Here is a 12,223-nt window from a genome sequence, read left to right on the forward strand (position 1 = left end):
TGTCTGAAGCTCCCCACCCTGTCCATGTGTCTGAAGCTCGTAACCCTGTACATGTGTGAGAATCTCCTCACCCTGCCAATGTGCCTAAATTCCCATGCTCCTCACTCTGTCCATGTGTCGGAAGCTCCTCATCCTGTCGATGTGACTGAAGGTCCTCACTCTGTCTATGTGTCTGAAGCGCATCACCCTGTCCATGTGTCTAAAGTTCCAAGCTCCTTACCCTGTCCATGTGACCAAAGGTCCTTACTCTGTCCATGTGTCTGAAGTTCCTCACCCTGTCCATGTGTCAGAAGCTCCTCACACTGTCCATGTGTCAGAAGTCCCTCACCCTGTCCATGTGTCTAAAGTTTGAAGCCCCTCACTCTGTCCATGTGAGTGAAGCTCATCACCCTGTCCTTGTGTCAGAAGCGCCTCACCCTGTACATGTGTCAGAAGTCCCTCACCCTTTCCATGTGTCTACAGTTCGAATCGCCTCGCTCTGTCCATCTGAGTGAAGCTCCTCACTCTGTCCATGCATCTGAAGCTCCTCACTCTGTCCATGTGTCTGAAGCTCATCACCATGTACATGTGGCTGAAGCGCCTCACCTTATACATGTGTTAGAAGCTCCTCACCCTGTCCATGTGTCTAAAGTTCCAAGCACCTCAGACTGTCCATGTGTCTGAAGGTCCTCACCCTGTCCATGTGTCTGAAGCTCCTTACTCTGTCCATGTGTCTGAAGTTCCCCCCCCCCCCTGTGTCAGACGCTCCACACCCTGGCCAAGTGTCTAAAGTTCCAAGCTCCGCACCCTGTCCATGTGTCTGAAGCTCCTCACCCTGTCCATGTGACAGACGCTCCACACCCTGTCCATGTGTCTAAAGTTCCTAGCTCCTCACCCTGTCCATCTGTCTGAAACCTCCTAAACCTGTCCATGTGTCTGAAGCACCCTGTCCATGTGTCTGAAGCTCCTCACCCTGTCCATGTGTCTGAAGCTCCTCACCGTGTGTCATACGCTCCACACCCTGGCCATGTGTCCAAGCCCCTCACTCTGTCCCTGTGGCAGATGCTTCTCACCCTGTCCATGTGCCTAAAGTTCCATGCCCCTCACTCTGTCCATTTGACTGAAGCACCTCACCCTGTCCATGTGTCTAAAGTTTCAAGCTCCTCACTCTGTCCATGTGTCAGGCGCTTCCACTCTGTCCATGTGTCTAAAGTTCCAAGCTCCTCACTCTGTCCATACGTCTGGAGCTCCTCACCCTGTCCATGTGGCTGAAGCTCCTCATCCTGTCCATGTGACCAAAGCTCCTCACCCTGTCCATGTATCCGAAGCTCCTTACCCTGTCCATGTGTCTAAAGTTCCAAGCTCCTCGCTCTGTCCATGTTTCTGAAGCTCCTCACCCTGTCCATGTGTCTGAAGCTCCTCACCCTGTCCATGTGTCTGAAGCTCATAACCCTGTACATGTGTGAGAATCTCCTCACCCTGCCAATGTGTCTAAAGTCCCATGCTCCTCACTCTGTCCATGTGTCTGAAGCTCCTCATCCTGTCGATGTGACTGAAGGTCCTCACTATGTCTATGTGTCTGAAGAGCCTCACCCTGTCCATGTGTCTAAAGTTCCAAGCTCCTTACCCTGTCCATGTGACCAAAGGTCATCACTCTGTCCATGTGTCTGAAGTTCCTCACCCTGTCCATGTCTCAGAAGCTCCTCACACTGTCCATGTGTCAGAAGTCCCTCACCCTGTCCATGAGTCTAAAGTTCGAAGCTCCTCACTCTGTCCATGTGAGTGAAGCTCCCCACTCTGTCCATGCGTCCAAAGCTCCTCACCCTGTCAATGTGTCTGAAGCTCCTCATCCTGTCCATGTGACCAAAGCTCCTCACCCTGTCCATGTATCCGAAGCTCCTTACCCTGTCCATGCATCTGAAGCTCCGCACCCTGTCCATGTGTCTGAAGCTCATCACCCTGTCCATGTGTCAGAAGTGCCTCACCCTGTACATGTGTCAGAAGTCCCTCACCCTGTCCATGTGTCTAAAGTTCGAAGCTCCTCACTCTGTCCATGTGAGTGAAGCTCTTCACTCTGTTCATGCGTCTGAAGCTCCTCACCCTGTCCATGTGTTTGAAGCTCCTCATCCTGTCCATGTGACCAAAGCTTCTCACCCTGTCCATGTATCCGAAGCTCCTTACCCTGTCCCTGTGTCTAAAGTTTCAAACCCCTCACTCTGTCCATGTGTCTGAAGCTCCTCACCCTATCCATGTGTCAGACGCTCCTCACCCTGTCCATGTGTCTAAAGTTCTAAGCTCCTCACCCTTTCCATGCATCTGAAGCTCCTCACCCTGTCCATGAGTCTGAAGGTCCGCACCCTGTCCATGTGTCAGAAGCTCCTCACCCTGCCCATGTGTCTAAAGTTCCAAGCTCCTCACTCTGTCCATGTGCCAGAAGCTCCTCACCCTGTCCATGTGCCTGAAGCTCCTCACCCTGTCCATGTGTCTAAAGTTTCAAGACCCTCACTCTGTCCCTGTGGCAGATGCTTCTCACCCTGTCCATGTGCCTAAAGTTCCAAGCCCCTCACTCTGTCCATTTGACTGAAGCACCTCACCCTGTCCATGTGTCTAAAGTTTCAAGCTCCTCACTCTGTCCATGCGTCTGGAGCTCCTCACCCTGTCCATGTGTCTGAAGCTCCTCATCCTCTCCATGTGACCAAAGCTCCTCACCCTGTCCATGTATCCGAAGCTCCTTAGCCTGTCCATGTGTCTAAAGTTCCAAGCTCCTCGCTCTGTCCATGTTTCTGAAGCTCCTCACCCTGTCCATGTGTCTGAAGCTCCTCACCCTGTCCATGTGTCTGAAGCTCATAACCCTGTACATCTGTGAGAATCTCCTCAACCTGCCAATGTGTCTAAAGTCCCATGCTCCTCACTCTGTCCATGTGTCTGAAGCTCCTCATCCTGTCGATGTGACTGAAGGTCCTCACTCTGTCTATGTGTCTGAAGCGCCTCACCCTGTCCATGTGTCTAAAGTTCCAAGCTCCTTACCCTGTCCATGTGACCAAAGGTCCTCACTCTGTCCATGTGTCTGAAGCTCATCACCCTGTCTATGTGTCAGAAGTGCCTCACACTGTACATGTGTCAGAAGTCCCTCACCCTGTCCATGTGTCTAAAGTTCGAAGCTCCTCACTCTGTCCATGTGTGTGAAGCTCCTCACTCTGTCCATGTGACCAAAGCTCCTCACCCTGTCCATGTATCCGAAGCTCCTTACCCTGTCCCTGTGTCTAAAGTTTCAAGCCCCTCACTCTGTCCATGTGTCTGAAGCTCCTCAACCTATCCATGTGTCAGACGCTCCTCACCCTGTCCATGTGTCTTAAGTTCTAAGCTCCTCACCCTTTCCATGCGTCTGAAGATCCTCACCCTGTCCATGAGTCTGAAGGTCCGCACCCTGTCCATGTGTCAGAAGCTCCTCACCCTGCCCATGTGTCTAAAGTTCCAAGCTCCTCACTCTGTCCATGTGCCAGAAGCTCCTCACCCTGTCCATGTACCTGAAGCTCCTCACCCTGTCCATGTGTCTAAAGTTTCAAGACCCTCACTCTGTCTATGTGTTGAAGCTCCTCATCCTGCCCATGTGCCAGACGCTCCTCACCCTGCCTATGTATCTTTAGTTCCAAGCTGCTCACTCTGTCCATGAGTCTGAAGCTCCTCACCCTGTCTATGTATCTGAAGCTTGTCACCCTGTCCATGTGTCTAAAGTTCCAAGCCCCTCACTCTGTCCATGTGTCAGATGCTCCTCATCCTGTCCATGAGTCTAAAGTTCCAAGCTCCTCACTTTGTCCCTGTGGCAGACGCTCCTCACCCCGTCCATGTGCCTAAAGTTCCAAGCCCCTCACTCTGTCCACGTGACTGAAGCACCTCACCCTGTCCATGTGTCTAAAGTTTCAAGCTCCTCACTCTGTCCATGTGTCAGACGCTTCCACTCTGTCCATGTGTCTAAAGTTCTAAGCTCCTCACTCTGTCCATGCGTCTGGAGCTCCTCACCCTGTCCATGTGTCTAAAGCTCCTCATCCTGTCCATGTAACCAAAGCTCCTCACCCTGTCCATGTATCGGAAGCTCCTCACCCTGTCCATGTGTCTAAGGTTCCAAGCTCCTTTCTCTGTCCTTGTGTCTGAAGCTCCTCACCCTGTCCATGTGTCTGAAGCTCATAACCCTGTACATGTGTGAGAATCTCCTCACCCTGTCAATGTGCCTAAAGTCCCTATGCTCCTCACTCTGTCCATGTGTCTGAAGCTCCTCATCCTGTCGATGTGACTGAAGGTCCTCACTCTGTCTATGTGTCTGAAGCGCATCACCCTGTCCATGTGTACCCTGTCCATGTGATCAAAGGTCCTTACTCTGTCCATGTGTCTGAAGTTCCTCACCCTGTCCATGTGTCAGAAGCTCCTCACACTGTCCATGTGTCAGAAGTCCCTCATCCTGTCCATGTGTCTAAAGTTTGAAGCCCCTCACCCTGTCCATGTATCCGAAGCTCCTTACCCTGTCCCTGTGTCTAAAGTTTCAAGCCCCTCACTCTGTCCATGTGTCTGAAGTTCCTCACCCTATCCATGTGTCAGACGCTCCTCACCCTGTCCATGTGTCTTAAGTTCTAAGCTCCTCACCCTTTCCATGCGTCTGAAGATCCTCACCCTGTCCATGAGTCTGAAGGTCCGCACCCTGTCCATGTGTCAGAAGCTCCTCACCCTGCCCATGTGTCTAAAGTTCCAAGCTCCTCACTCTGTGCATGTGCCAGAAGCTCCTCACCCTGTCCATGTACCTGAAGCTCCTCACCCTGTCCATGTGTCTAAAGTTTCAAGACCCTCACTCTGTCTATGTGTTGAAGCTCCTCATCCTGCCCATGTGCCATACGCTCCTCACCCTGCCCATGTATCTTTAGTTCCAAGCTGCTCACTCTGTCCATGTGTCTGAAGCTCCTCACCCTGTCTATGTATCTGAAGCTTGTCACCCTGTCCATGTGTCTAAAGTTCCAAGCCCCTCACTCTGTCCATGTGTCAGATGCTCCTCATCCTGTCCATGAGTCTAAAGTTCCAAGCTCCTCACTTTGTCCCTGTGGCAGGTGCTCCTCACCCCGTCCATGTGCCTAAAGTTCCAAGCCCCTCACTCTGTCCACGTGACTGAAGCACTTCACCCTGTCCATGTGTCTAAAGTTTCAAGCTCCTCACTCTGTCCATGTGTCAGACGCTTCCACTCTGTCCATGTGTCTAAAGTTCCAAGCTCCTCACTCTGTCCATGCGTCTGGAGCTCCTCACCCTGTCCATGTGTCTAAAGCTCCTCATCCTGTCCATGGAACCAAAGCTCCTCACCCTGTCCATGTATCGGAAGCTCCTCACCCAGTCCATGTGTCTAAGGTTCCAAGCTCCTTGCTCTGTCCTTGTGTCTGAAGCTCCTCACCCTGTCCATGTGTCTGAAGCTCATAACCCTGTACATGTGTGAGAATCTCCTCACCCTGCCAATGTGCCTAAAGTCCCATGCTCCTCACTCTGTCCATGTGTCTGAAGCTCCTCATCCTGTCGACGTGACTGAAGGTCCTCACTCTGTCTATGTGTCTGAAGCGCATCACCCTGTCCATGTGTCTAAAGTTCCAAGCTCCGTACCCTGTCCATGTGATCAAAGGTCCTTACTCTGTCCATGTGTCTGAAGTTCCTCACCCTGTCCATGTGTCAGAAGCTCCTCACACTGTCCATGTGTCAGAAGTCCCTCATCCTGTCCATATGTCTAAAGTTTGAAGCCCCTCACTCTGTCCATGTGAGTGAAGCTCCCCACTCTGTCCATACATCTGAAGCTCCTCACCCTGTCCATGTGTCTGAAGCTCATCGCCCTGTCCATGTGTCAGAACCGCCTCACCCTGTAGATGTGTCAGAAGTCCCTCACCCTTTCCATGTGTCTAAAGTTCGAATCTCCTCACTCTGTCCATCTGAGTGAAGCTCCTCACTCTGTCCATGCATCTGAAGCTCCTCACTCTGTCCATGTGTCTGAAGCTCATCACCCTGTACATGTGGCTGAAGCGCCTCACCTTATACATGTGTTAGAAGCTCCTCACCCTGTCCATGTGTCTAAAGTTCCAAGCTCCTCACCCTGTCCATGTGTCTGAAGATCCTCACCCTGCCCATGTGTCTGAAGGTCCCAAGTCCATGTGTCTGAAGGTCCTCACACTGTTCATGTGTCTGAAGCTCCTTACCCTGTCCAGGTGTCTGAAGTCCCCCCCCTCCTGTGTCAGACGCTCCACACCCTGGCCAAGTGTCTAAAGATCCAAGCTCCTCACCCTGTCCATGTGTCTGAAGCTCCTCACCCTGTCCATGTGACAGACGCTCCACATCCTGTCCATGTGTCTAAAGTTCCTAGCTCCTCACCCTGTCCATCTGTCTGAAACCTCCTCACCCTGTCCCTGTGTCTGAAGCACCCTGTCCATGTGTCTGAAGCTCCTCACCGTGTGTCAGATGCTCCACACCCTGGCCATGTGTCTAAAGATCCAAGCCTCTCACTCTGTTCCTGTGGCAGACGCTTCTCACCCGTCCATGTGCCTAAAGTTCCAAGCCCCTCACTCTGTCCATTTGACTGAAGCACCTCACCCTGTCCATGTGTCTAAAGTTTTAATCTCCTCACTCTGTCCATGTGTCAGGCGCTCCTCACCCTGTCCATGTGTCTGAAGCTCTTCATCCTGTCCATGTGTCTGAAGCTCCTCATCCTGTCCATGTGACCAAAGCTCCTCACCCTGTCCATGTATCCGAAGCTCCTTACCCTGTCCATGTGTCTAAAGTTCCAAGCTCCTCGCTCTGTCCATGTTTCTGAAGCTCCTCACCCTGTCCATGTGTCTGAAGCTCCTCACCCTGTCCATGTGTCTGAAGCTCATAACCCTGTACATGTGTGAGAATCTCCTCACCCTGCCAATGTGTCTAACGTCCCATGCTCCTCACTCTGTCCATGTGTCTGAAGCTCCTCATCCTGTCGATGTGACTGAAGGTCCTCACTCTGTCTATGAGTCTGAAGCGCCTCACCCTGTCCATGTGTCTAAAGTTCCAAGCTCCTTACCCTGTCCATGTGACCAAAGGTCCTCACTCTGTCCATGTGTCTGAAGTTCCTCACCCTGTAAATGTCTCAGAAGCTCCTCACGCTGTCCATGTGTCAGAAGTCCCTCACCCTGTCCATGAGTATAAAGTTCAAAGCTCCTCACTCTGTCCATGTGAGTGAAGCTCCCCACTCTGTCCATGCATCTGAAGCTCCTCACCCTGTCCATGTGTCTGAAGCTCATCACCCGTTCCATGTGTCAGAAGTCCCTCATCCTGTCCATGTGTCAGAAGTCCCTCACCCTGTCCATGTGTCTAACGTTCGAAGCTCCTCACTCTGTCCATGTGATTGAAGCTCCTCACTCTGTTCATGCGTCCGAAGCTCCCCACCCTGTCCATGTGTCTGAAGCTCCTCATCCTGTCCATGTGACCAAAGCTCCTCACCCTGTCCATGTATTCGAAGCTCCTTACCCTGTCCATGTATCTAAAGTACCAAGTTCCACGCTCTGTCCATGTTTCTGAAGCTCCTCACCCTGTCCATGTGTCTGAAGCTCCTCACCCTGTCCATGTGTCTGAAGCTCATAACCCTGTAAATGTGTGAGAATCTCCTCACCCTGCCAATGTGTCTAAAGTCCCATGCTCCTCACTCTGTCCATGTGTCTGAAGCTCCTCATCCTGTCGATGTGACTGAAGGACCTCACTCTGTCTATGAGTCTGAAGCGCCTCACCCTGTCCATGTGTCTAAAGTTCCAAGCTCCTTACCCTGTCCATGTGACTAAAGGTCCTCACTCTGTCTATGTGTCTGAAGTTCCTCACCCTGTCCATGTGTCAGAAGCTCCTCGCGCTGTCCATTTGTCAGAAGTCCCTCACCCTGTCCATGAGTCTAAAGTTCGAAGCTCCTCACTCTGTCCATGTGAGTGAAGCTCCCCAGTCTGTCCATGCATCTGAAGCTCCTCGCCCTGTCCATGTGTCTGCAACTCATCACCCTGTACATGTGGCTGAAGCGCCTCACCTTGTACATGTGTCAGAAGCTCCTCACCCTGTCCATGTGTCTAAAGTTCCAAACTCCTCACCCTGTCAATGTGTCTCAAGCTCCCCACTCTTGCCCATTGTCCTTGTGTGGCATGCTCCTTGCACTGTCTTTCCATGCATTAAGGCTTTTGAGATTGATCTAAGTATTTCAACCCTGCACATGTCTGTGAAAAGGAGCTGTTAGAGAACTCTCCAGGAAGAGAAAAGTGTCAGTCTTTACAATCTGCCCCACCCAGGAATGAGCAGTGGAAGCTATCATGCACCACCCCCGCCCTCTGGTCACAGTGTGTCTGTCACAAACCGTGGTTGTGCCAACGGTGGAGAACCTAGCTACAAGGCTTGAGTCTGTATCACATAATGCAAGCAATGTGAGTGCTAAATTAAGACAGTGTCTGCTGCACCTATGGTCTGACTGGTGTCTTAAGTAGTTGAAGAGCTGTAACAGTGCTATTTTACCACCTCAGAAAGTAGCGATTAGTAAGTGGTTGCTTGTAAAATAATCTTTCAATGAATGTGCTGCTTGTACTGGAAATATAGAAGTGTTTGTTGATATTAATAAAGTCAGGAACACAAATTAAATTATATCATGGCATATCACAAGAAAATAATAAAGACTAAAGACGGCACAACAACAGCATTCCAACACAACAAAATTGCATTGCAAAAATGCCCCACAAAAACACATTAATGCACAAAACAACAGAACACATCACAACAACAAATGTGCACATTCTCATCACATATTACTATCTCCAGAATCTTGTTTCCATGCTACATTGGTGAAAGGTCTCTGGAGCAAGCAATGCTTTAACTTATCACCAAAGACATGAGTAACCAGCAACAGTCAAAAATGTTTTGTGGTCTGGGCTTTGAACTCTGACTTCTGACCTCTCTCTCTCTCTCTCTCTCTCTTCTCTCCAGGTGCGGCCTACTGCTTTGGTAAGTTCTGCACCTTGTGTTAATTTCCTCCACTATAAATTTCGAGAAAGTTGAAACTAGGGAAGATGGGGCAAATAAGGAGTATGTCTTGTGACATTAGAATAAAGTCTGACATTTGGTTATCTAAAAATAAATGTTGAAGTTCCAAAAGTGAATTTTCAGCTTGATGAACTGTATGATGTTCATATGCTCAAAAAAGCCAAGAAAGTAAGCATCACCATTTACATTCTAATGAACATTTAAAAGATACAGTCAAATGCACATGAGTACAGACAAATATATGTGCCGGCGCACACAGCTACACACACAAATGAACAGGGACAGTACTACTGTGCACACATATATGCAACCATCAGTGATTAATTTGAGCAGGTGGTTTCCGGTGCTTAGCACCCCCACTTTATTGTCAACACCGGCTCTTATAACTGTCTGCCACTTGGTGGCGCTGTTTGTATAATTTTCTGAGGAACACTACAATTGTTTAATAAATGAATATACGTTAAAATCACATATACCTGCCACCCAAAGCTATAAGAATAGCGTGGGCCGCATGCATTAGTCATTTTTATTGTATATTTAAATTCTGAATTGTCACACTTGTATGAGTGTGATGTTATTGTCATTGGCAGCACTGGGACAATTGGTGGTGCAAGCTGCAGTGGCCTTCTGACAAAAGCCCTGGCGCTTAGTTTTTTTTTTTTACAAATGAAGTACTGGGAAACATGCACGCCTGTAAAAATAAAACACACATGTACCCCCAGGAGTGCTCAACACAGGTCCAGGAGGTCCAGATCCATGCCAGATTTTCAGCTGAGATACATACCTTAAAGACCGCTGGTGTACTTAGTATGGTGTTATTATACAAGGATCCGTGGGCCCTATGCATATGAACTACAGAGAAAGGATTGAGCGTCCTGAGTTCGGGCTCTCCGAGTAGTTTACTTAGGGCTTTGTTGACAAGTTCCAGTCAACTGGAGAACATTGCTGGACAGAATGCTACAATATATCACGTTGGCTATGATACATCAGAACTTTGTCTTTAGATCTTTGTCGAGGGGTTAGAATCAAGTCATTGGTAACCTGCAAAGATGTACAAAATTCCAGTCACCCTAAGATGAACAGAAGATCTCATTTGGGTGTTTGGGGTGCTCAGGGAATGAGTGCGCTAAAAATTCAGGTGCCGATTCCGATCCTGGAAAAAACGGGTACGAACCGTCGGATGGAGCGTTTTCTCCGTCCGACTCGTACCCGGGAAAAACACCTTACAAACCTGCAAGTACGATTCGTACAGAAACACCATTTCCGTACGAATCGTAAAAAACACCGACCGCCAAAAAACACATACAAATCGGATCCGGGACACCGCGTACGCGACATTCGCACGGAGTCAGGCAGCGCTTTACTGATCAGCAAGTACGATTCATACCCAAAGCACCTTGCATGGCAAAATTTTTACGGGACCCAAAAAGTGCCGGAAAAGCTAAGTACGCCGCAACGCACGATGAAAAGGGGGCCCGGTACGCACCGTACCCCCATCCCTACACGTCCGCACCGTACCCCAGCATCCCCCCCATGTCCGCACCGTACCCCCAGCCCCCCCCATGTACGCGCCATACCCCCAGCCCCCGTAGTGTAGGTACGGAGCGTACCCCCACCCCCGTAGGTACGGAGCGTACCCCCACCCCCGTATGTACGGGGCATACCACCACCCCCCGTATGTACGGGAGGTACCACCACCCCCCGTATGTACGGTGCGTACCACCACCCCCCGTATGTACGGGGCATACCCCCCGTATGTACAGGGCGGAGGTACGCACTGGAGGTACCCCCCGTACATACGGGTTACGCCCCGTTCATACGGGGGGTGGTGGTACGCACCGTACATACAGGGGGGTGGTGGTACGCACCGTACATATGGGGGTGGGGGTATGCTCCGTACCTACCCTATGGGGGGGTGGGGGTACGGCGCGTACATGGGGGGGCCGGGGGTACGGCGCGTACTTGTGGGGGTGGGCTGGGGGGGTGTTCGGCGCGTATGCGGGCACATGTTTGGACGTCTCCATGCTTGCCACCGGACGGTGTTTTTTACATACAGTTGTGCATTCGGACGGACGGGACGGATCGTACTTGCGTGCTCGGACTTCAGTTTCCCGATTCGTACGTAAAAATGTCCGGGGACGTGTCGGACACTTTTTCCGACCTGAGGACGTGTCGGGGAATTTTCCCAATGCGATTCGTATGGATTTTTTAACATACGGATCGTACTTGCCAGTTTGTACAGGACTTGTACGATTCGTACGTAAAACAAATCCAGATACAATTCGTACGGGGAATCTTTTTAACGGATCGGAATCGGCACCTAAATGTCCCGTTTAATGGAGCACAGAGGATTCAATGGTTGGGTCACTGGATGGTGTTCAAAGGGAAACCAGTCATTCCGACAAATGGTTTTAAAGTAGCCAAAACTATTGCACCAGTGCCAACAAAAAAGGCTAAACAAACTTCTTGCTACAGGATCTACCAACCTTCACATTCTCCTATATCTCGACACTGCTCAGCGACATTCAGCATTTTTCGGTTGGTGGGTATATCCGTAAGACAGGATCCCAAGTTTATCAATTCAAACTGAACATTAGAGTTTGACGTCTTTCGGCAATATCACAGTAAGTGTTCGAAGGATGGTTCAAGCGGTGCTGGCATCAGAGTGATGGCAATGAACAGCATGCTTGCCTTCACCTTAGGGCTGAGAAGGAATGCTCGCTCATTCTTATGCTGGAAATAGTTATGCTTGGGCTCCCTTACAGTCAGAGATGGTGGAGTGAGACAGGGGGAGGCGGACTCTCCACATTCTCCACTGGTCCTAGACGCACTTGATGAGATTGATGTCCTTGGGTCAGTTCTGGCAAGTGGACTTGCAAGATCCTTGTGGCTGCTGATTGTCTCACTTTGAGTGACTGCACAAAGTTCCTGCACATTGTTTACATCTGTTTAAAAATAGTTCCTGTCTCTCCAGTGACAAAGCTCTTTCAAAGTGTGCTTCTGAATTTTATTTTCTCCATGATATTTAAGAAAAAAAACGACTGTTCTGTTTACCTACACTTCAGGAGCCAAGTTAGATGGTGATTTTTTCCTCTTATTTATGAACTTAATAAAGTTGCTGTTATAAAGTGTTAAAGTGACATTATATTAATATAGCTGTCTGTAGTTTTTGTGCCTGGTTCGGTGAGGATTT

General features: G+C 49.9%; 1 protein-coding gene across 1 annotated transcript in view; it reads left to right on the forward strand.

Moving 5' to 3' along the window:
• The window catches only part of LOC146857297 (uromodulin-like), a 51,874-nt gene that overhangs the window by 2,957 nt on the left and 36,694 nt on the right, over positions 1-12,223 (forward strand). Inside the window, exon 2 of the mRNA XM_085646817.1 lies at positions 8,974-8,991. Within this exon, the coding sequence (XP_085502943.1) occupies positions 8,974-8,991 (18 nt within the window). The remainder of the gene's footprint in view (positions 1-8,973; positions 8,992-12,223) is intronic.

The sequence above is a fragment of the Triturus cristatus genome, chromosome 3_2 (genome assembly GCF_964204655.1).
Source record: "Triturus cristatus chromosome 3_2, aTriCri1.1, whole genome shotgun sequence".
NCBI lineage: Eukaryota > Metazoa > Chordata > Amphibia > Caudata > Salamandridae > Triturus > Triturus cristatus.